Source organism: Hyla sarda, chromosome 2 (assembly GCF_029499605.1).
Source record: "Hyla sarda isolate aHylSar1 chromosome 2, aHylSar1.hap1, whole genome shotgun sequence".
NCBI lineage: Eukaryota > Metazoa > Chordata > Amphibia > Anura > Hylidae > Hyla > Hyla sarda.
The window spans coordinates 431,636,844-431,661,398 of NC_079190.1; the positions used below are offsets into that span (position 1 = coordinate 431,636,844).

Consider the following 24,555-nt stretch of genomic DNA (forward strand, 5'->3'; position numbering starts at 1 on the left):
AGTGGACACATGATGTTCCAGTACGTCATGTGTCCTTAAGGGGTTAAAGGGGTACTCCGGTGGAAAACTTTTTTTTTTTTTTAATCAACTGGTGCCAGAAAGTTAAACAGATTTGTAAATTATTTCTATTAAAAAATCTTAATCCTTCCAGTACTAATTAGCTGCTGAATACTACAGAGGAAATTCTTTTCTTTTTGGAACACAGACCTCTCTGCTGACATCATGACCACAGTGCTCTATGCTGACATCTCTGTCCTTTTTAAGAACTGTCCAGAGTAGTAGAAAATCCCCATAGCAAACATATGCTGCTCTGGACAGTTCCTAAAATGGACAGAGATGTCAGCAGAGAGCACTGTGCTCATGATGTCAGCCTAGAGCTCTGTGTTCCAAAAAGAAAATAATTTCCTCTGTAGTATTCAGCAGCTAATAAGTACTGGAAGGAGTAACATTGTTTCATAGAATTAATTTACAAATCTGTTTAACTTTCTGGCACCAGTTGATTAAAAAAAAAAAAAGTTTTCCACCGGAGTACCCCTTTAATCTTCTTGGATCTTTTTCTTCCTTTATGGTGATGGATGGACATCTATGGAAGAATATTATGGGGACATGTATGTAATACCAATACCCATACCATGATCAGCATATGTAGACACATGAAGATATATAACAATATAAACGATATATTTGGTTTAGTGCGGGTGAACAAGCTGTGAGTTTCTCTTTAAATAATGGTGCCAGTTAAGTAGCTCTCCCCTCCTAGAACGTCACTGCGTGCCGTCCCCTTCTCAGACCCAAAAGACACACACAGTTTGTATACACAGAAGGGTACAGCAGGGAACACTTGTTTACCTCTCCTCTGTGATGGCACATGCCCAGGTGAGTAGAGATGAAAATTGATGTACGGTACTGCCATATGATGCGGAGGGAGAGGGTCAACTATTGCCACACAAGAGGTGCCTACTGGATAGTGTAGGGACTGGAACACCTCTGATTACCACCACCAGGGACATTTAGGGCATGTTAACCCCTAAGTGGAGTGACAGGAGTCACCTGTTTCTCAATATACCCCAAAACTTTGATCAATAAGGAAGAGATGTTTCACATGTCCAATGGGGACAGAATAAAAAGAATTAAAAAATAAAACATGATGTGTACTGGTTCCTACTTTCACTTATATGGAGATTAACAGTCTCATTAGTCTAATTTATTGTTATTGCTACTAACTGTGTTCTGTCCTATAGGGCTAAGAAAATTTGTTTTGCTGCCTGAAGACGTCCAGGAAACTATGATTTCTCTGAAATGCTGCAGTGTTAGTATGTTAGTAAATCATAGTCTGTTGTAATAAGGTTCAGGCAGCATAGTACTGATAAAAAACACAAATAGCCAGCACAACTACATGATGCACTCGTATATCATGTAGTTGTGCTGGCTATTTGTGTTTTTTGTTGTATGCTACTTTGAGGGAATGGCACCCTTTCCAGCCATGCACCCCTCCCCCTTTTCCCAGGAGGGAGTTTAAATGTTCAAATCGATGGTTGATCTAGCATGTGACCCAGTCAAGAGGCTATATGCACAGCAGAGGTGAGAGTTATGAGACTCATAATGTATGTTAGGGACCATCCGAAAATGGCCGCCTCCACGTGGCGGATGGGGGAACTTTTTTGATCAAAAAGTGTGCTGAGAGCCTTTTAAAAAATATTTAAAAAATGTTTTGATAAAATGTGACGGTGCAATTTTTGTGTTTGTATACTTAGCATAGAACTGATGACAGTTCCCTTTATAGGGAATCTGTCAGCTTTATATCATGCTCAAGTGTCAAGGAAGTGTTGTTGAGCTGCAGTATGCACACCTCCTCCCTCCCTACACTAACTGTTTGATGTACAGTGCCCAGTGCTAGAAGTTAAGCCATGCATATCAATTAGTCAAGGAACAGAGGTGGCGGCATACTGCTTTTCAGCACCGCCTCTTTGACACGTAAGCTTGAAATTAAAACTCACTTTTTTTTTTTTACTTTGCAAACATCCATCAGCTTATAGACAGGTATAATTTGTTTTATCTCCCTATCAGCTATCTGCCCATATCTGTAGCTCTGAGCATGATATCGAGCTGACAGATTCACTTTAGACATACGGGTTGTCACACCGATTTGGTGCAAGCAGCGCTATCCACGAGCCAGGTAAAAGTAATAACTTTTTATTGGTATTAAATACATGTAACGCGTTTCAAGGACGCTCTGTCCTTTTCCTCAGACAAGTTTAACATAGAAAAAACCAGGGAATATATACTTGTTTGATCCTGACCGGAAATGACCTCAATTAATTTGCATAAAGTAGCGTCATGAAATAGCGTCAATTACATGTAATACAAACATAAACGTAAATGTAATTGTTGTATTATATGTTTATGTTTGTATTACATGTAATTGACGCTATTTCATGACGCTACTTTATGCAAATTAATTGAGGTCATTTCCGGTCAGGATCAAACAAGTATATATTCCCTGTTTTTTTCTATGTTAAACATGTCTGAGGAAAAGGACGGAGCGTCCTTGAAACGCGCTACATGTATTTAATACCAATAAAAAGTTATTACTTTTACCTGGCTCATGGATAGCGCTGAGGAATATCCCCCTTTCTACCTGCACCAAATCGGTGTGACAACCCGTATTTCTTATATTCCCACGCTGCATAGCCTGGGCTGGATAAGCTGCAGTCCACGGTGGATCGTATACTACCTCCGAAAGGAGAATAGGCAAATGGGTGTTGTGCCTCTACCCACAGCACAACAAAATCTGGTGAGTCCTCTCCAACATTGGGGGCCCCCCATAGATTGTTATCGTCCTACACATTGGAGCGCTCTGTTTTCTTTCTCTTTTACAGATTCACTTTAGAGGAATTGTTTCTCTTTCTGGAGTCCTATAGACCAGGCAATGGAAATAGCTCTCTAGCTGTCGAACGTTTTAATCAGTCTGAGTCTGCGTGTTTAGATCCCCACCAGTCTCTAAATCGGAAGAAGCATGAGGTTATGTACTTCACTCCCCTGCTCCCACAATCTCCATTTCATTGCACAAGATGAGCTTTATTATAAGTCTAGGAAGCTCGTCTCTGAGCTTGTATTAGAGATCATTGGGGGTCTGAATGCAGAGACACTGACAGATCAAAATGTTTGACATGTCAGACCTTTTTTTCTAAATACAGGGACATTTTAGTGTAGACATATATGCTTTGACAAATATATGCCAATTTTTATAAATTTGTCCTAACAGATACCATGATATTTCCCTGTGATTTGCTTTTATACTGGCTAAAAGTGTGACATGTTTAGACTACCAGGAATGTATTTTTCACAATGATGAACTGGTTTCATAAATTGCTTAATGTATAATACTGAATGCCTCTTAATTGCTGCTTGTTAATTTTGTTAAATTAATAAATAAAGGAATTCCATATGGCTAAAAATCAATATGCCATCATGTAGATGTATACATGGGATGCACTCATGAATATTGAATCTAGAGAGATGCCTAAGTAATGGCCAGTGCTTAGGAGCAGATTAAAGTTGTTTGTCAAACTAAAGCGGATTAACCTGCACGTGACCAAACACACAGATCACAAAGTGTCCGGAGAGGGGCCAGGGAAACAAATCCCTTCCACCATGTAAACTGACAGGAGTGATGAAATGGGAGCTGCAAGCAGCGACACAAAGGTAGGAGAAAAAAAAGAGAAAAAACTCTAAATTAGAAGCTTATAAAGACTTTTTGTAAAATTGATACATAAAGGGCTAAGATATTCCCAAAAAATTCAGTAACTCTGACACTTTTTAGGACTTTGGGGACATATAAAGTGGTGATAAGAAATTTCCAAAAATTTCAGTAACTGACACTTTTTGGGACAATAGGGGCTGTCTTAAAACATGGTTAAATCTAACAAAAGGATGTTGTGTTCTTTACTTTAAAGGGGTTATCCCGGAAAAAACCTATATATATATCAACTGGCTCCAGAAAGTTAAACAGATTTGTAAATGACTTCTATTAAAAAATCTTAATCCTTTCAGTACTTATTAGCTGCTGAAGTTGAGTTGTTCTTTTCTGTCTAAGTGCTCTCTGATGACACCTGTCTCGGAAACCGCCCAGTTTAACCCCTTAAGGACTCAGGGTTTTTCCGTTTTTGCACTTTCGTTTTTTCCTCTTTACCTTTAAAAAATCATAACCCTTTCAATTTTCCACCTAAAAATCCATATTATGGCTTATTTTTTGCGTCGCCAATTCTACTTTGCAGTGACATTAGTCATTTTACCCAAAAATGCACGGCGAAACGGAAAAAAAAATCATTGTGCGACAAAATCGAAAAAAAATGCCATTTTGTAACTTTTGGGGGCTTCCGTTTCTACGCAGTGCATATTTCGGTAAAAATTACACCTTTTATTATTCTGTAGGTCCATACGGTTAAAATGATACCCTACTTATATAGGTTTGATTTTGTCGCACTTCTGGAAAAAATCATAACTACATGCAGGAAAATGTATACGTTTAAAAATGTCATCTTCTGACCCCTATAACTTTTTTATTTTTCCACGTACGGGGCGGTATGAGGACTCATTTTTTGCGCCGTGATCTGAAGTTTTTATCGGTATGATTTTTGTTTTGATCTGACTTTTTGATCACTTTTTATTCATTTTTTAATGTTATAAAAAGTTACCAAAATACGCTTTTTTGGACTTTGGAATTTTTTTGCGCGTACGCCATTGACCGTACGGCTTAATTAATGATATATTTTTATAGTTCGGACATTTACGCACGCGGCGATACCACATATGTTTATTTTTATTTTTTTTTACACTGTTTTATTTTTCTTATGGGAAAAGGGGGGTGATTCAAACTTTTATTAGGGAAGGGGTTAAATGACCTTTATTAACACTTTTTTTTAACTTTTTTTTTGCAGTGTTATAGGTCCCATAGGGACCTATAACACTGCACACACTGATCTCTCATCCTGATCACAGGCGTGTATTAACATGCCTGTGATCAGCATTATCGACGCTTGACTGCTCCTGCCTGGATCTCAGGCACGGAGCAGTCATTCGTCGATTGGACACCGAGGAGGCAGGTAAGGGCCCTCCCGGTGTCCGATCAGCTGTTCGGGACGCCGCGATTTCACCGCGGCGGTCCCCAACAGCCCGACTGAGCAGCCGGGATACTTTCAGTTTCACTTTAGAAGCGGCGGTCAGCTTTGACCGCCGCTTCTAAAGGGTTAATATCGCACATCGCCGCGATCGGCGATGTGTTGTATTAGCCGCGGGTCCCGGCCGTTGATTAGCGCCGGGACCCACGCGATATGATGCGGGATCGCGCCGCGATCCCGCTTCATATCGCGGGGGCCGGCGCAGGACGTAAATATACGTCCTGCGTCGTTAAGGGGTTAAAAGCAAATCCCCATAGCAAACCTCTTCTACTCTGTGCAGTTCCCGCGACAAGCAGAGATGTCAGCAGAGAGCACTGTTGCCAGACAGAAAAGAACAACTCAACTTCAGCAGCTGATAATTATTGGAAGGATTAAGATTTTTTTTAATAGAAGTCATTTACAAATCTGTTTAACTGTCTGGAATCAGTTGATATATATATATATATATATATATATATATATATATATATATATATATATAAGTTTTTTTCCTGGAATACCCGTTTAAGGTCAACAACTGGATTGGGTCTTAAAGATATGTGACATTGAACTTGAGCTATCTTCTGATATGTGCCTTCTTGTCCTGCAGAGTGACACCTCTTCCTCACCCAATTTATGGGTTCCTCCCTGGAAAGGTTTGTGGAATGGGGAAACCCAGACTTCATCCCGACTGGGCCAGCTATGGAACACTGGATGTACATTGAAGAATAAGCTTAAGGCATCGCATCAGACCAGTCCTCCAGAGGAGAAGGTGGCCGAGAGGACTCTCCCACAGTGCATATCCCTTTTCCTGCCAGAGTTCCCGCTTTGGTCGCCAGCTGCACAGCCAGAGCTAAAGGTCTTTTTTTTTTGTTTTTTAAATGAATGGACTATGTGTAGATGGTACTAAGCAAGGACGTGCACAGACATTTTGGGGGGCAGGGGCTGAGCTAAAAAAAAATTAAAAGGCAACTTGTTATAATTATTTATATAAATGCCCCCACAATGGTGCCAGACTGTTCAGGGCCCTTATAGGAAGATTGGAAAAAGGGCAGGGGCTCAAGCCCTTTTTTTAGTCAACCTGTGCACGTCCCGGGTACTAATCTTACATTGTTCATGAGATCAAGGATTTCCATTGTACATATAAAATGCTCCCATTTCAATGTTTCCACACCCTTCATAGAGTGATGACGTAGCAGTGCGCATACTACTACACAACACCTCCTCACCATGGATTTGTTGGTCCGAATTCATAAGGGACCGAGGTTTCTCATCCTTAGTGGTTTGACCTTCACTGATCCAATATTTGTTCAATGTACTGTAATTTATTAAGATACTGGATCAGTGGTCTCAAACTGTGGTCCTCCAGATGTGGCAAAACTTCAACTCCCAGCATGCCTGGACAGCCGTTGGCTGTCCAGGCATGCTGGGAGTTGAAGTATTGCCACTTCTGGAGGGCCACAGTTTGAGACTGCTGTACTAGATGCTTTAGTATCTTACAATTTGTAATATCTCTGCTTGCTATCAGTGTATGTTAACATTCATTATTTACACCCAGAGCCTTAAAAATGTATTGCTCACATCACGCTGCCACAATTGTGCTGCTTTTTATTTGTATAAAAGCTCTTTCCTTTGGAATGAGTTGTATACTTGTGACTGTTGATCAGGATACCTTTTATTGTATGTTCATACAGATAGGCTGTAGATTTGTTGCCAATTTTCCCAATTAACCCCTTAAGGACTCAGCCCATTTTGGCCTTAAGGACTCAGACAATTTAATTTTTACATTTTCATTTTTTCCTCCTCGCCTTCTAAAAATCATAACTCTTTTATATTTTCATCCACAGACTAGAATGAGGGCTTATTTTTTGCGTGACCAGTTGTCCTTTGTAATGACATCACTCATTATATCATAAAATGTATGGCGCAACCAAAAAACACTATTTTTGTGGGGAAATTAAAACGAAAAACGCAATTTTGCTAATTTTGGAAGGTTTTGTTTTCACGCCGTACAATTTATGGTAAAAATTACGTGTGTTCTTTATTCTTAGGGTCAATACGATTAAAATGATACCCATTATTATATACTTTTATATTATTGTTGCGCTTAAAAAAAATCACAAACTTTTTAACCAAATTAGTACGTTTATAATCCCTTTATTTTGATGACCTCTAACTTTTTTATTTTTCCGTATAAGTGGCGGTATGAGGGCTCATTTTTTGCGCCATGATCTGTACTTTTTTTTGATACCACATTTGCATATAAAAAACTTTTAATACACTTTTTATAATTTTTTTTTTAATAAAATGTATTAAAAAAGTAGGAATTTTGGACTTTTTTTATTTTTTTTCGTTCACGCCGTTCACCGTACGGGATCATTAACATTTTATTTTAATAGTTCGGATATTTACGCACGCGGCGATACCAAATATGTCTATAAAAAATGTTTTTTACGCTTTTTGGGGGTAAAATAGGAAAAAACGGACGTTTTACTTTTTTATTGGGGGAGGGGATTTTTCACTTTTTTTTTACTTTTACTTTTACATTTTTTTTTACACTTGAATAGTCCTATTCATAGCAATACCATGATTGCTAATACTGATCTGTTCTATGTATAGGACATAGAACAGATCAGTATTATCGGTCATCTCCTGCTCTGGTCTGCTTGATCACAGACCAGAGCAGGAGACGCCGGGAGCCGCACGGAGGAGGGAGAGGGGACCTCGGTGCGGCGTTATGAATGATCGGATCCCCGCAGCAGCGCTGCGGGCGATCCGATCGTTCATTTAAATCGCGAACTCCCGCAGATGCCGGGATCTGTATTGATCCCGGCACCTGAGGGGTTAATGGCGGACGCCCGCGAGATCGCGGGCGTCGGCCATTGCCGGCGGGTCCCTGGCTGCGATCAGCAGCCGGGATCAGCCGCGCATGACACGGGCATCGCTCCGATGCCCGCGGTTATGCTTAGGACGTAAATGTACGTCCTGGTGCGTTAAGTACCACCTCACCAGGACGTACATTTACGTCCTGCGTCCTTAAGGGGTTAAAGAGGTACTCCGGTGGAAAACTTTTTATATTTTTATTTAACTGGTGACAGAAAGTTAAACAGATTTGTAAATGACTTAATCCTTCAAGTACTTATTAGCTGCTGCAGAGGAAATTAATTTATCTTTGGAACACAGAGCTCTCTGCTGACATCACGAGCACAGTGCACTCTGCTGACATCTCTGTCCATTTTAGGAACTGTCCAGAGCAGCATATGTTTTCTGTGGGGATTTTTTCCTCCTCTGGACAGTTCTTAAAATGGACAGAGACGTTAACAGAGAGCACTGTGCTTGTGATGTCAGCAGAGAGCTCTGTGCTCCAAAAGTATAAGAATTTCCTCTGTAGTATTCAGCAGCTAATAAGTACTGGAAGGTTTAAGATTTTTTAATAGAAGTAATTTACAAATCTGTTTAACTTTCTGGCACCAGTTGATTTAAAAAAAAAAAAAAAAAGATTACCACCGGAGTGCCCCTTTAACTTCAATATGCAAGTCAAAATCTACAACAGACCTGCAGCAAATCTGTAGTACATCTGCCATGTGTGAACATAGCCTAAATGTAAACAATACTGTTCCCAGACTGATCTTTGAGCAAGTGCATTCTTTCACTCTGGGGCTTCGGAACAGTGCTGTGGGCTGTGGATAGGGGGTAAGTTTTTATGTTTGGAATACCCCTTTAAATATTGCAAGCTAACAAAAGCACATCCGTTACTGCACTTAAAGAGTACCTCTCATGATCTTGTTTAAAGGAAAACTGTCAACTTTCTCCCCCTGCAATAACCAGCAGTACTGGCTGGTAGTGCGGGGGACGCTGATCAGTTTGATGCTTACCGTGCCCGTAATCTTCTATTTTTGGTATATGCTAATGAGGTGCTAACTGGCACGGCCAGGCTAACTGGCACTCTGACGTCAGTGCCGCCTGCCGCAGCGCCGCCCAGCTCATCAATATTCCTCCCATCCCTCTGCCTCTCCCTCTTCTCCCCACTCTGTAATGAAGAGAGAGGGGAGGAATATTGATGAGGAGGGCGGCGCTGCTGCAGCCAGCACTGACGTCACAGTGTGCCCGGCCGGGGCCAGTTAGCACCTCATTAGCATTTACCGAAAATAGAAGATTACGGCCGAACTGCGCGGCGGATCTGGGCACAGTAAGCATCAAACTGATCAGCGTGCCCCCCCCTATCAGCCAGTACTGCTGTTTAGTGCGAGGGGAGAAAGCTGACAGTTTTCCTTTAATTTTATAATGCAGTTCACTGCCCCCATCATGATAAACCACCCCCTGCCTTTATTTTTTATTATTGTTTAGTTTTATACCTTGATATTGTTCTATATTTTCTGCTCAGTCTAAGTCAGATTCACAGACTGGGAAGGGGCGTTCCCCAGCAGGCGTGACATCATCTGAAGCCATACAGGGGAGAACTTCCCCCCTCACTCTGCTACACACAGCTGAGAGCAGTTCAGTGTGAGATGAGCTATGATTGGATAAGGCTGCAACCCCCCCCCCCCCCCTCAGCACTCCAGACTGCATTTCCTGATTTTGGACTGCTGCTAGGCCAGCAGGAGTTCAAAGTCTGTGCAAGAGATGGGGGGAAATGTGCTCTGGACAAGTTGGGAGACACCTAGGGGCAGCTTTTTTAAACACAAATAAAACATAGAAAAATCTGCAGCATCAAATCTTGCACATCAAATATGTGCAGGATACTAATGGTAGGCAGCGTGGAAGGTGCAAATAAATCTTATTTATTGGGCATAAAAGTCAGACACATGTAAAAATTAAACACAGTCACGCATTTTATTTGTCATGACTAAGGGTGGCAACACCTGAAATGTGTGACCGTGTTCACCGTTTACGTGTCTCTGACTTTTATACTCAATAAATGAGATTTACTTGCATCTTCCACGCTGGCAACCTTTCATCTTGGATTTTGTGTATCTGGTGTAGCCCAGCATCTGCCGTGACGTGGATTTTGAGTTGGGCTCAACTGAATTGCTATATTTATACTTCCCTAAGGGTAGGGTCACACGTGCCATATTTTGCAGCGCATTTGCTGCTGCATATTTTCCTAACCATTGACTTAAATGGTAGGAAAATACGTAGCAGCAAAATATGGCATGTGTGACCCTACCCTGAAGCAGCATTTTACAGGATGGCAACAAGAAATTTGTCTAACCAAAGTAAGAATTGTTTTCACAATTTGTATGGTTGATTTAATTAAATAAACTTTACTTTATCTGGTGCAGATTTTAGGTTGTGTTGCCAAAGGATCCCTTGGTCCAGTGCTCAAGGTGTTCCACAGCACTGAGCAGAAGATCTTTGCCTTAAAAGTAAGTCTTCATATTTTTTTCATTTTCAAAACACATTTGACACCTAGTTCGTGGATGATGAATACATTTTTGTTCTTCTCAGGTATTACCTAAAGGAGAAGTTCTCCGTCGTAACACACTAAGACAGTGTAAAGAGGAGGTCAGCATACAGGTACAACACCTCTTCTGGGTTGAGGGAACTGTGGTATAGGTAGGGAAGAATTACCTGACGCAACTACATGTAAGAGGAAAACATTGCTTTGTGACTGCCAATAATTTGTAGAATAAAAAAACACAAACTCTCTTTATGTTGGAACGTTGTGTCAGATATTCAGTACCTCGGAATCTCTGGGCAGCGCAAAAGAGGTTAAGCTGTCCGTAGTGCTCTGGAAAGTAGCGATAATGTGCAATTGGGCAAATGTTTTTATTATCTGCCTACACATTCTATGTTTTTATGAGATCAGAAACCCAGCTGCAAGTGTTCAATTGCTATATGCAAAATAAGTGTTGATATATGCAAAATAAAGTATTGTGTAGTTACCATTGAAATCATTGGGCTGTCTATGTAATGTATGGGCATGTTGGGTCGTCCTCTGGACTGAGAAATACTCGTAGTAGCCGCTATTTTCTCTGGCTAAGATATGAGGGTGGAAATGTAGGATACCCTTCTAGAAAGCCACAATCTGGTATTCCAAAAAGGATTTTCTTAACCAGAGTATGGATCGAACCTTTTTGTATTATCTGGCTAAATGTCTGAACTGTATTTCTGTACAATTATGTGACTGCCTCCTGTGTTGTTGAGCAGAAATGACAGCTGTTTCTCTTTGGTACCAGAGGCAGGTAAAGCATCCATTCATCCAATGCCTTGGGGAGAGCTGGCAGGGACAGCGCCATCTTTTCATCAGTGAGTTACATTGTACTATAGGGCTCTTCTTTTGTTAGGCATAGAAATTGGCAAATGATTAATTGTGTGAAGTAAAAAAATTGTGTGTGCATATGAAGAATTATGTTCTGTACATGCTGTTCTTTTTAATCTCTAGGGTACTGTTGTAATAGATCAGTGATATTTGTTTGTGCAATGGCAATTCATTTTTGTGTTGGTGTGTGTGGTTGGGGGGGGGGGGGGGCTTGGGGCATTTACATCAAATGACTTTTCTGAAACTGATCCTATCCCCAGCCCCTTACTGATCTGGTGACTGATAGGGTTGCGATGCTCATGAAAGCGCTATAGCCTCTTCATCACTTTCCAGGCGTAGCTCTGTACTTTTGGTAGTGGTTGAACCTAGTATTGCAGCTTGTCTAATTAAATGAAATGGGGTGCAATGCAATACCAGGTATAAATGGTACCCAATGTGTGGAGCCGTGCCTGGTAAGCAATGAAGAGGCCACAACACTCACATGAGCACATCAGGTATTTGGTGGGGGTTCTAGGAGTAGATCCCCGCAATGATTTGATATTAATGGCCTATCTTAAAGGAGTATTCCAGTATTTAATATATATATATATATATATATATATATATATATATATATATATATATTGTTAAGCCTGAGGGGGGAAAAAAAAGTCATAGTTACCTACACCTACTTACTTACATAGCCACTCACTGGCTTAGGCGAGACATTGCTGCACCATTGGAGGACCTGTTTTTACAACTCATATTAGAATTAGGGAGAAGATACAAGCATTGGGAGACTGGAAGGGGCTGTGGGGGGACCAAGGTAGGTAAGTTTGGCTTTTTTTTCACTCCAGGCCAAGTAATACCCCTTTTAAGTATTTCAGGTTGTACACATAACAGCATAAATGACAATAAATTTGATTTCTATTCAATGCAATAATAATATCGGATACATAATGCTTTTATTATATGTTTTAAAAAAAATATTTGCTACATGACTTTTGGTGCGTCTCTCTGTGGCAGTGTGCAACTATTGTAGTTACGGGGACCTGTATACCTTATGGATGTCCGCCAAGTACATTGAAGAAGACACAATAAGACTATTTGCTGCTGAATTGATATCTGTTTTAGGTAAGTTGTCTATAAAACATAAGCACATAAAACCTAAGCGGTCATCATGTTGCAGAAGTTAAAATAGGGCCCATAATGGTATTGGTTTACCCCAACCTGGGAATAGAGTTGATCTTCTTCCCCTCCCTTATAAGAGAGAAGGATGGCAGTTCCTTCTGGGTGATGACCTCTCACTTCTTTATGTCATTGCTTTGGTTGTGGTGAGGGTGAGGGGGACCATGTGCACAGCTTAAAGGTCCATGCACACAGTACATATATTCACAATTGACATTCACAGACCCCATACTGCAGCACACAAAGTACTTTTTTGGGAAATACTCACAGCATAGGGAGAAGCATGCAGTTTTTTTTAAACTATAAGCCAGTGAGAAAAGTGTAGGCTGGGTTCACACTAGCCTACAAAATATTTGTATGTCTATATTAGGCTACTGTGAAACCAGGCTAAAAAAAAAACTTAACCTAGAAATGGTTAATTGGAAACAAGTTGTACCCAAATTAAGGTTTATGGGGGAGATTTATCAAAACCTGTGCAGAGGAAGAGTGGTGCAGTTGCCCATCGCAACCAATCAGTTTGCTTCTTTCATTTTCCACAGGCCTCTTTAGAGGCCTGTGGAAAATGAAAGGAGCAATCTGATTGGTTGCTATGGGCAACTGCACCACTCTTTCTCTGCACAGGTTTTGATAAATCTCCCCCTATATGCCCATTTATATGGTGACTCCTTGGGTGAAAATCGTTTAGTGTTTCTAATAAAATTAGTGCCATGGGCAGTTGCCCACTTTCCATCCTAACACTAGACCTGCATGGTATTACCTCTATTGTAGAAAGTTACTACTAAACTTTGTGTATATATTTAACCCTACAGTGTACCTTCATGATTTGGGTATCATTCATAGAGATGTTAAGGTAAGATTACACATTATCATGTCTCAGTACTACACAATCTTAGTTGTAAGCACATGAAATAAATTGCTCACGTGTCTTTGTTATTAAAGCAGAACTGTTGTTCATTTCCCTTGTGCCCGGGCTGCAAAAAAAAAAAAAAAAAAAAATCATTATCTCACCTTCTTATGTTCCCCCGTTGCGCCGATATCGGCGTCCCGGTCCTCCGGCGCTGATCTGCTACCTGCTTCCTGGGCACGGAGACTCGTACTACGCTCAGCGCATGGCCGGCCACAGCGATGTCCTGCATCGGCCGGTGATATGCTGAGCGCAATGTCATGTAAGGAGCCTGGGTCTCGCCTTCTCCTTGCTGCCCGGGTGCCTTACATGACAGTGTGCTCAGCATATCACCGGCCAAGGCAGGACATCGGTGTGGCCGGCGATAAGCTGAGCGCAATTTGAGTAACCGTGCCCAGGAAGAAGACCAGCACCGGAGGAACAGGATGCCAATATCGGTGCAACAGGGTAACTTAGGAAGGTGATTTAAAGTTTATTTTTATAGTTTTTGCAGCTCGCCCACAGGGGAAATGAAAAATGTTTAATCACAGTTCTCCTTTAAGGAAAGAGGGGGGTGCAGAAGTATATTTAATACATGTACAATTCCTTTGACGAGAGTGCCCCATTAAACATCCCCCTTTCTAATTCTACAGCTATCACTCCATCACTGCCTGCCTGTCTGCTGTACCAGGGGAATATACGTAGCACATAACATGTTATATGGCCTTCATTCAAATGAAGAGGCAACTATGAAATACATGGCTGCACTGTTTGCAAATGCTTCCCCCCCAGAACTGTAATGTTGATATGCCTCAATATGGCGTTAAGATAGGGGTTCCCCTGTTTCAACTACCCCTTTGAAGACAGGTTGTTTTATACAAGCCTGCTAAAGTTTTGGAATATTGATATTAGAGGACATTTATCAGTTACGCTGTCATTTGATACCAACATGTAATGTCATATCTAATGTAAACTATACATTTTCTTACCACTGACTTGATTCTTTTTCAGATGGAAAACATTCTACTAGATGAGAGAGGTGAGTAAAACACAGCAACTAATAACATTTGTTCAAGTGTACTTAATTCTTTTTGGTTAAGATTTTGTGTTTTTGTTTAGGACACTTGAAATTGGCAGATTTTGGGCTTTCCAGACACGTTCCTTTTGGAGAACATGCATATACCATCTGCGGGACCCTTCAGTACATGGGTAAGGAACGAAACTGATTATAAAGTTATGTAAAATGTGTTCCCTGCAAACATGGCCTTACTTTGACCTACATACAGTGACCCCCTTGAATTTTTTTCACCATTTTGCTACTGTTACAAACTGGAATTTAAATAGACTATTCCCATTTAATCAACACAACATGCATAGTACTTTGAAAGTGCAAAATACCCTGAGTCAATACTTGGTAGAACCCCTTTTTTTAAAGGGGTTATCCAGCATAAGGTGATTTTAGTACATACCTGGCAGACAGTAATGGACATGCTTAGGAAGGATCTGCGCTTGTCTTGGGCTAAATGGCTATGTTGTGAGATTACCATAACACTGTGGCTAGCTTTCTGTGAACTTGTATTTCCTGTTTTCAGTTTTCTTGTTTGCCTACAAATCCCATGATTCCATTTTCCTCCTTCCCACACATCAGCCACCCCACCTATTGAAACAAAAATGAGCTGCAGACCTGTGGTCTTCAATCAGGGTGCCTACAGCTGTTGCATTAGTTGCAGATTGATCTCTCTCTCCCACCAAGCAATCGCTCCACCCATTGAAGCAGACAGGCTCCCTGTCATCAGCTGACTAGTGAGTCAGGTCTCGACCGCATTGCAAGCTGGGAAAAATCGGAGACAGCAGTCATTTTGTATGCTGTTAAAAATAAATATTGGGGTGAAAATCACATAAGAATTGTGAGAAAACCGTCACACACAGGTAAAGACACTATATTATGAACTATACTAACTTTACAGCCCCTGTAGCATAGTCAAATAAAAAAAATTCCCGGAATACCCCTTTAAGTCTTGCCATACATTTTCAATTAGATTCAGGTCTGGGCTTTAACTGGGATTTTATACTTTGAAAGAGTACTCTGGGATGCAATTTTTTATTTTTTTTTACCTGCCCAGAATGTCGGTATTCTAAAAACTAAACAAAACTGGACTTACCTGCCACCGCTTCCCTGGTGCCTCTGGTATCCCGCTCCCAGCCTCCTCTGTGGTCTTCTTCCTGCTTCTTGTGATGGGCTAGGCGGCAGTGTGACGTATTGAGTCCCGGAGCCAGGAAGAAGGCCGGGGCTCAATACATTACCAAGATTACAAATTAGCTACATTCCAAATAATAGTTGACAAATATGTTTATATTAATGTGTCTTTTTTTGTTATAACTCCACTTTGTATGGTAATTGAACAAGACGCCCATTGGAAGCATGGGGCCCTATACTGTAATCTTGCTCATACAGAGGTTTTTCTTTTGGATTTGTATGTGATTCAATAGAGAAAAAAATTGCAGCATGCTTTATCACATGCCATATGCATTGCTTCGAGGGGAAATTAACTCATATAGACGCCCTGTGCTACTGTAAGCTGCCACACTGTGTGCACGAAGCCTAAAAGTTCCTGTACAACAGAATTTCTGCAACTAAAAAATCCAGCCCATAAAACTAATGGAGTTGTTTCTGTAGCTATACTATACTATTGTTCATCAGTAACAATCTGAAAAATACCAGCCATAAAAATAAATGTGATCTATAAACAGTGTATATAATAAAACAATTAGAGATGAGCGAACTTACAGTAAATTCGATTCGTCACAAACTTCTCGGCTCGGCAGTTGATGACTTATCCTGCGTAAATTAGTTCAGCTTTCAGGTGCTCCGGTGGGCTGGAAAAGGTGGATACAGTCCTAAGAAAGAGTCTCCTAGGACTGTATCCACCTTATCCAGCCCACCGAAGCACCTGAAAGCTGAACTAATTTACGCAGGATAAGTCATCAACTGCTGAGCCGAGAAGTTCGTGACAAATCGAATTTACTGTAAGTTCGCTCATCTCTAAAAACAACATAAACAATTTTGTGAATTATTTTTGCATTTGGTTTCCTAGCTCCTGAAGTTCTTTCCGGGGGTCCTTATAGCCATTCTGCTGACTGGTTTTCCTTAGGAATCCTATTATTTGCACTTGCAGCTGGGGAGGTAAGGATCTTACTGTAGACTAATATTGCCTTAAAGGCTTGAGATTTCTTCATATAAAATTTAAACATTAAGCAAATATGCAAGTAGTCTTGAATCAAACGTTTTTTTTCCCCTAAACCTATGTGCCATTATGTTTTCAATCATACTCTGTGTAATCTGGTACTGCGGTTCTAATGTTCCCTACTTGCTAAATTCTTTACCTTCTAGTTCCCTGTTGCCTCTGCCACAGACCATGTGAGCATGCTGGAGAGGGTTAATGATGCAACCTATGAAGTTCCAGAGACTGTAAGCCGAGGCCTATCACATCTATTAGAGGAGGTAATGCATATTAGTAGAATAAGTCCTCAACTATTGCCCATAACAAATTTGTTAGACGGTGTTATTTTCCCTAACTTAAAGGGTTACTCCACTGCTCAGTGTTTGGAACAAATGTCATAGCCCTGCCCCCTCAATGCAAGTCTATGGGAGGGGGCGTGACGGCTGTCACGCCCCCTCCCATAGACTTGCATTGAGGGGGCGGGGTGTGACGTCACAAGCTCCCGGCTCCAGCGTTCGAAACAGTGTTCCAAACGCTGAGCAGCGGAGTACCCCTTTAACTGTTGGCCTAGGTGCTGAAGACCTAGTGAATATAGTACAAAATGTTTTCATTTTTGCACTAACTGTAAAGCAGCAATACAAAGCACTTTATTACACTGCATCATATTTACAATAGTGTCACCAGTATAAGTATATAGATAAGCATATGACTGCTATTATGACTACAGTGTTGTATAGTATATGGGCACCTATTGTAGGTTAATGAGATCCAAACTACCCTGTGAATAAAGGTCCTTTTACACACAACAATGGCTGCACAGTAATGAGTACTGATCAACAAGATACGCACTCCTTCACCAGGTTCAGTTGGTTGCAGTCTGGGTCATCACCCATTTACACAGGACAATATTTGGCTAATAATTATTTTAATGTCTGCATGAAAAATGGGATTAGATGACAGACAATGGTTTTCTCGTTCTTTGGCTGATCGCTGCCCCTTTTACATAGGCTAATTTTTGGGCATAAGTGTTCCAATAAATGCTCAACCAGTCAATAACTAGCCTGTGTGAAAGGGCCTTAACGGAGTACTGTAGTAGAATAGAACTTATCCCCAATCCGAAACATAGGGGATATGTTATAGATTGCAGGGGGTCCAACCGCTGGGGGCCGTGGCAGTCTGCAGGAAGTGGCATGCTGTCCCCAGCAGGAAGCCACGGCAGACACGTCCCCTCCATGTATGTCTATGAGATACATGTAGAGGGCATGTCGGCCTCGGCATCCTGCACACCCTTCCTGGAGACTGCTGCGGCCCCGTACAAGCGATCGCGGTCGGACCCTCTGTGAGCTATAACTTATCCCCTATCCTTCGGATAGGGCATAAGTTATATTCCACTAACGTACTCCTTCAAGTTATAATCTGTAGCCTATTGCTGCTATCCTAGTACCAAATCCGAATGGGTAAATAGTTTTCCCGAACTTTAATATTATTAGCCTAGCCTTAGGATAGCCCCTCAATGACAGATCTGTGGTCTGACTCTTGGAACACCCGCTGATCAGCTGACTTTTTGAGTGGTTAAAAAGTAGGAAGCTGTGCCTGGTAAATAATGAAGGGGACATGGCACTAACTTGAGCCCAGCAGTCTCTTTAATCAGCCTATTGACAAGAGTTCCCGAAGTCAGACCCCCACCAATCTGATGTTGATGGCATAAGGATCCATGGACAGGTATTTTTGTGTGTAATATCTGAGATTTATAATGTATCATTATTTCTCTAGCTGCTGTGCAAGGTTCCCAGGCAGAGGCTCCGTTATCTTCATCAATTTAAGAGCCACATTTTCTTCAGAGGAATGACCTTTGACCCTGCACTTCTCCAAAAAGTCCCAGTTGACCTTGTCATAAAAATGCGAAAATCAGAAGTCACCATACAGTCAGACCTTGGAGGTTTTGAAGACTTTGATTGGGATTTAACACAAACTTTTCCATTTCCCAGCCCAGCCTAAGCCATGAAATATATTATATTATTCACCTTAATGCAGACCATGTCTTTTTATTGCAGTTAAGCTGTGAATGTTCTGCGGTATTTTCAATTTCCTTTTTTTATGTAGATGACTTTAAAATGAAACTGATCAAAGAGCGCCCCCGACAGTCAGCTGTTATATACCGGAAAACCTATCAGCTATTGTTTAATATTCCTGCAGCACCAACACAGGTGAAATGAAATACAGTGTCTTCAGACCCTTGCACTTTTTGTATTTTGTTATGTTGAGTCCTTGTGCTAAAATCAAACAATTAAAGGTTTTCCCCATCAATCCACAAACACAGAATTTTTTGACTCCTCTTTGACTATCTATACTAGCTGTTGTCCCACATGAACGGAACACCAGTAGCCCAACAATGGGAGTATGCAATGGATTAATTATTGTTAAAGGGGTACTCCCGTGGAAAACTTTTTTTTTAAATCAACTGGTGCCAGAAAGTTAAACAGATTTGTAAATTACTTCTATTAAAAAAATCTTAATCCTTTCAGTACTTATTAGCTACTGAATACTACAGAGGAAATGGCTTTCTTTTTGGAACACAGAGCTCTCTGCTGACATCATGACTACAGTGCTCTCTGCTGACATCTCTGTCCATTTTAAGAACTGTCCAGAGTAGGAGAAAATCCCCATAGCAAACATATGCTGCTCTGGACAGTTCCCAAAATGGACAGAGATGTCAGCAGAGAGCAGTGTGGTCATGATGTCAGCAGAGAGCTCTGTGTTCCAAAAAGAAAACCATTTCCTCTGTAGTATTCAGCAGCTAATAAGTACTGGAAGGATTAAGATTTTTTAATAGAAGTAATTTACAAATCTGTTTAACTTTCTGGCACCAATTGATTTAAAAAAAAAAAAAAAAAAAAAAAAAAAAGGTTTCCCACGGTAGTACCGCTTTAAGGTTCAGAATCTGTTTCAGCCTTCCCAGTAGATAAATATGGGGAGATTAATCAAAACCTGTGTAGAGGGAGAGTGGCACAGTTGCCCATAGCAACCAATCAGATTGCTTCAAATGCCGCTGAAAAATAAAACGCATAATCTGATTGGTTGCCATAGGCACCTCCACCACTCTTCCTTTACACAGGAAGACCACAGACCAGTGGCAGGGCATATACAACCCTTTTAATATAAGAGCAGAATTACTTAAAGGGAACCTGTCTCGTTGAAAAGACCGTCCAATCTGCAGCATGTTATGAAGCATAGAAGAGCTGAGTAGATTTTAATCTTGATTTTTATTTTTCTTATGCTAAACACACTAAAAAACAATTACATAGAGACAATAGGGGAGGTTTATCAAAAGCTGTGTAGAGGAAAAGTCGACCAGTTGTCTATAGTAACCAATCAGATCGCTTCTTTTATTTTTCAGAGGCCTTTTCAAAAATGAAAGAAGCGATCTGATTGGTTGTTATGAGCAACTGCACCACTCTTTTTCTACACATGTTTTGATAAATCTCCCCCCAATGAATTTACATAAGGAAATTGAAGGCATTGCCATTACATAATGCAAAAAATATATATTATTACATAAAATATTATATTATGGGATGGCTGTGCATAAAAATCTGTAGTTATCACTTCTTCCTGTAGACTGGTGTAGGACTTAGGTGCCTGGGGCCCTCCAGTAGAACTCTGGGGGCCCAGCCTACAAGTGCATGTAAATATTACCTGTAAATGTTTAGGCCGCATGTACATGCACCTTATGTCATACTGTTCTGTGCACTACACTTGGGACACCACATATAACACTCCTAAAACAGGTTTTCAGGGATTTATTGGCTTACCCTAAGGATGTTGTCTTATGAAGTGCAATGTGCACCACTGTATACTGAACAGGACCCCGGACCCAGTCAGAGTGGGCCGGCTGCTATACAGACACGGGAGCAGCTTGGGCTGTGTAGGAGGAATACAATAGCCCCCCCACCACCCCACCCCAATGTTCCATAACCAGATAGATACTGTGGGGGATGAGGTAAAATGTCTATTACAGAATATGCTTGGTAAAATGGTCACTCACTAAATCACTCCCCCTTTCCAATTGAGTTTGAAACATTATACAGCGTGGGCCATTTATATGGATACACTTTAATAAAATGGGAATGGTTGGTGATATTAACCTCCTGTTTGTGGCACATTAGTATATGTGAGGTGGGAAACTTTTAAAGATGGGTGGTGACCATGGCGGCCATTTTGAATCCAACTTTTGTTTTTTCAATAGGAAGAGGGTCATGTGACACATCAAACTTATTGGGAATTTCACAAGAAAAACAATGATGTGCTTGGTTTTAACATAACTTTATTCTTTCATGAGTTATTTACAAGTTTCTGACCACTTATAAAATGTGTTCAATGTGCTGCCCATTGTGTTGGATTGTCAATACAACCCTCTTCTCCCACTCTTCACACACTGATAGCAACACCGCAGGAGAAATGCTAGCACAGGCTTCCAGTATCTGTAGTTTCAGGTGCTGCACATCTCGTATATTCACAGCATAGACAATTACCTTCAGATGACCCCAAAGATAAAAGTCTAAGGGGGTCAGATCGGGAGACCTTGGGGGCCATTCAACTGGCCCACGGCGACCAATCCACTTTCCAGGAAACTGTTCATCTAGGAATGCTCGGACCTGACACCCATAATATGGTGGTGCACCATCTTGCTGGAAAAACTCAGGGAACGTGCCAGCTTCAGTGCATAAAGAAGGAAACACATCATCATGTAGCAATTTCGCATATCCAGTGGCCTTGAGGTTTCCATTGATGAAGAATGGCCCCACTATCTTTATACCCCATATACCACACCATACCATCAATTTTGGTGTTCCAACAGTCTTGGAGGCATCTATCCAATGTGGGTTAGTGTCAGACCAATAGCGGTGGTTTTGTTTGTTAACTTCACCATTCATATAAAAGTTTGCCTCATCATTGAACAAAATCTTCTGCGTAAACTGAGGGTCCTGTTCCAATTTTTGTTTTGCCCATTCTGCTAATTCATTGTGCCGATCTGGGCCATCCTCGTTGAGATGCTGCAGTAGCTGGAGTTTGTAAGGGTGCCATTTATGAGTAGGTAATTTCCGCCGAAGGGATGTTCGACTCATACCACTCTCCAGTGAAATGCGGCGAATGCTACGCTGTGGGCTTTTGCTGAATGAAGCTAGGACAGCCACTGATGTTTCTTCATTAGTGACAGATTTCATGCGTCCACATTTTGGCAAATCCAACACTGATCCAGTTTCACGAAACTTACCAAGCAGTTTGCTAACTGTAGCAAGGGAGATGGGTGGTCTCGTTGGGTGTCTTGCATTGAAATCTGCTGCAATGACCCGGTTACTGCGTTCACCAGAAATCAACACAATTTCTTTCAGCTCCTCACGTGTTATCCTTGACGACATGTCAATGTCTGTAAACAGAAAAACTTGTAAATAAATAATGAAAGAATAAAGTTACGTTAAAACCAAGCACATCATTGTTTTTCTTGTGAAATTACCAATAAGTCTGATGTGTCACATGACCCTCTTCCTATTGAAAAAACAAAAGTTGGATTCAAAATGGCCGACTTCAAGATGGCCACCATGGTCACCACCCATCTTGAAAAGTTTCCCCCCTCACATATACTAATGTGCCACAAACAGGAAGTTAATATCACTAACCATTCCCATTTTATTAAGGTGTATCCATATAAATGGCCCACCCTGTATATAAGATGGTGCCCGAACAGGGACTACACCCTAGATGATAAGACCATGTGCTGGGTGAGGAATGCCTGTGGGTGGAAGAAAACAATCACGAGGACAGTTATTCATGATGTGTTACACACTATAAAAATCCTTGTAACTTTTTTAAATACAGAAAGTATCATATGCTGAACTGTGTGTGTCAGTGTCATTTCTTCTCTCGTGCATATGCTGATCCTGATACCTAATTAGGAAGGGGTAGATACTCATCTGATATCGGGTCCGGTTCCGATCCATTTGAATACAAAACAAACAGTAGCAGCCTGGCGTTACCAGGATGGTAGGGTTTTTAGTTTGGCCTTTCCTAGGCGATATAATGCCAACCTGCTACTGCTACAGCATGGAGCACCACATTTTTCCCATTCTGGGCCTGGCAGTAGTCCTCTGCATTCATGTAACTGAAAAAAAAAAAAAACACAAGAAATGTGTTGGTATATTTTTGGTGCTCTCTACTGGAAAGAGTCCACCATAAAGTGCAGTAAGGCTTAGGACATGGCTTTTAACCAAAAAGACATGTTATGTGAACACAGCCTGTTCTACCCGTCTTGATTCCTGTCACTTCTTTTTCTGCAGTTCCTCCTCTAGGGACCATGAGGTCATCACTAGAGGCGGGCTACAGAATAAGAGGCCAGAAAGGAACCAGGGCAGGTAAGAAGATGTCTCCTGACCGTATACAGCCGTATCTCTATAGATGGCTGTATAATGTATAGGCTCTAGTGCAGATTACTCAGCCCCCCGCGAGGGTGGGCGGGACAGACATTATCCAGCGATCTATGGAAGATGCTTCTGTACAGTTTACAGCGCTGTGCTATGCACTGCTGTACACCGTACCACCGGTGGAGGTGAGTGGTAATGCTATGTGTTACATTCCAAGGGCCAAGCGCCCTGAACTTAACCCATGGAGTGGTACCCTGGAAGTAGTGAGAAACTGCCAATGGGTCAAAAAAAAGCAACTTCTGCTATAAGTTTCTTTCATTTTTAAAAAAGGCCTCTGAAAAATGAAAGAAGCAATCTGATTGGTTGCTATGGGCAACTGTACCACTCTACCTCTACACAGGTTTTGATAAATCTCCCCAATTGGGCTTGGAGACTTTTTGATCACTTTTTAATGTATGCTTTCTGAGATGTGAGATGATCAAAAAATAAATAAAAAAAAACAACACTTCTGGCATTGGGTCTATTATTTTCCTTATTTGAGACAAAGTTTTAATAGTTTGGAAATTACTGCACATGGCAATACCAAATGTGTTAATAGGGCGGTGCACTCCATTCATTCAGGTGTTCAACTAATCTTGCAGTTGGTGGGGGTTCCAGCGGTTGGACCCCTCATCTTCCTACCCTTTAGCCTAAGGCTGTCCTGGCATGCTGGGAGTTGTAGTTTTGCATCAGCTAGAGGCACCCTGGTCGAGAAAGACTGTCCTATCCTGTACATAGGGGATACATTTTGGAAACAACCCTTTAAGCTAGGGTCACATGTGCCGTATTTTGTTGCATATTTGCTCCTGTGTATTTTCCTACCCATTGAATTCAATGGAAAGCAAAATCATCTGCAGAAAATACGCAGCAAAATATGTCACGTGACCTTACCCTGAAGCTGTTTCTAGTTTTTATCCCCAGATTGACAATGGTCAGATGCTGGAGGAAAAAAAACACCCCCCCAAAAAACTATAGATTTATTAATGCTAAAAAATAGATCCTGCTCTATGCCATCCATTTCCCATTGACATACATTATAAAAAAAAAAAAAAAGAAAGAAAAAAAAAAAAGAAAAAAACACTCGGAGTATGATGAAAAACTCACAGGAAAACGTGTGAATTTTGCTTCACCAAAACCTGACAGCTTTGAGCTGTCAGGAAATTACTCAAAACCGAGTGAATCCTACCCCCATCATGGAACCTGGTCAACCGTGTTAAGCTGGGTTCACATCACATTTTCAGCCATAAGAGACCGCATATGGCTGAGGGTAGCTAAGACCGAGCACTCCCGTATCCCTGCCGTATGTAATTCATTTCAAAGAGCCGGTCGGAGAGAAACGCTGACTCCGCTCGGCTCATATTTGCCCCGTATGCGGTTTTCCCACCTGACCTAAAACCATGGTCGA

General features: G+C 41.2%; 1 protein-coding gene across 2 annotated transcripts; it reads left to right on the plus strand.

Moving 5' to 3' along the window:
* The first annotated feature begins 804 nt into the window (after nucleotides 1-804).
* On the plus strand, nucleotides 805-18,987 carry RSKR (ribosomal protein S6 kinase related). Of its 2 annotated transcripts, none has more exons than XM_056559102.1 (12): nucleotides 805-876; nucleotides 5,770-6,018; nucleotides 10,442-10,525; nucleotides 10,608-10,676; nucleotides 11,339-11,408; nucleotides 12,427-12,534; nucleotides 13,398-13,438; nucleotides 14,483-14,510; nucleotides 14,591-14,680; nucleotides 16,567-16,655; nucleotides 16,863-16,973; nucleotides 18,466-18,987. In XM_056559102.1, the coding sequence occupies exons 1-12, from the start codon at nucleotides 862-864 to the stop codon at nucleotides 18,688-18,690; spliced, it is 1,179 nt and encodes a 392-aa protein (XP_056415077.1). In that variant the 5' UTR covers nucleotides 805-861; the 3' UTR covers nucleotides 18,691-18,987. The 2 variants fall into 2 exon arrangements, with proteins under 2 accessions (XP_056415077.1, XP_056415076.1); XM_056559101.1 differs by lacking the exon at nucleotides 805-876 and adding an exon at nucleotides 3,646-3,705.
* The last annotated feature ends 5,568 nt before the right edge of the window (nucleotides 18,988-24,555 follow it).

What these genes read in the sequence shown, in the direction of transcription:
- RSKR (XM_056559101.1), top strand. Translation starts at nt 3,679, where the DNA reads ATGGGAGCTGCAAGCAGCGACACAAAG. An exon ending in CTGCACAGCCAGAGCTAAAG is followed by an intron (nt 6,019 to 10,441) that starts GTCTTTTTTTTT and finishes TATCTGGTGCAG; the next exon opens with ATTTTAGGTTGTGTTGCCAA. An exon ending in AAGAGGAGGTCAGCATACAG is followed by an intron (nt 10,677 to 11,338) that starts GTACAACACCTC and finishes CTTTGGTACCAG; the next exon opens with AGGCAGGTAAAGCATCCATT.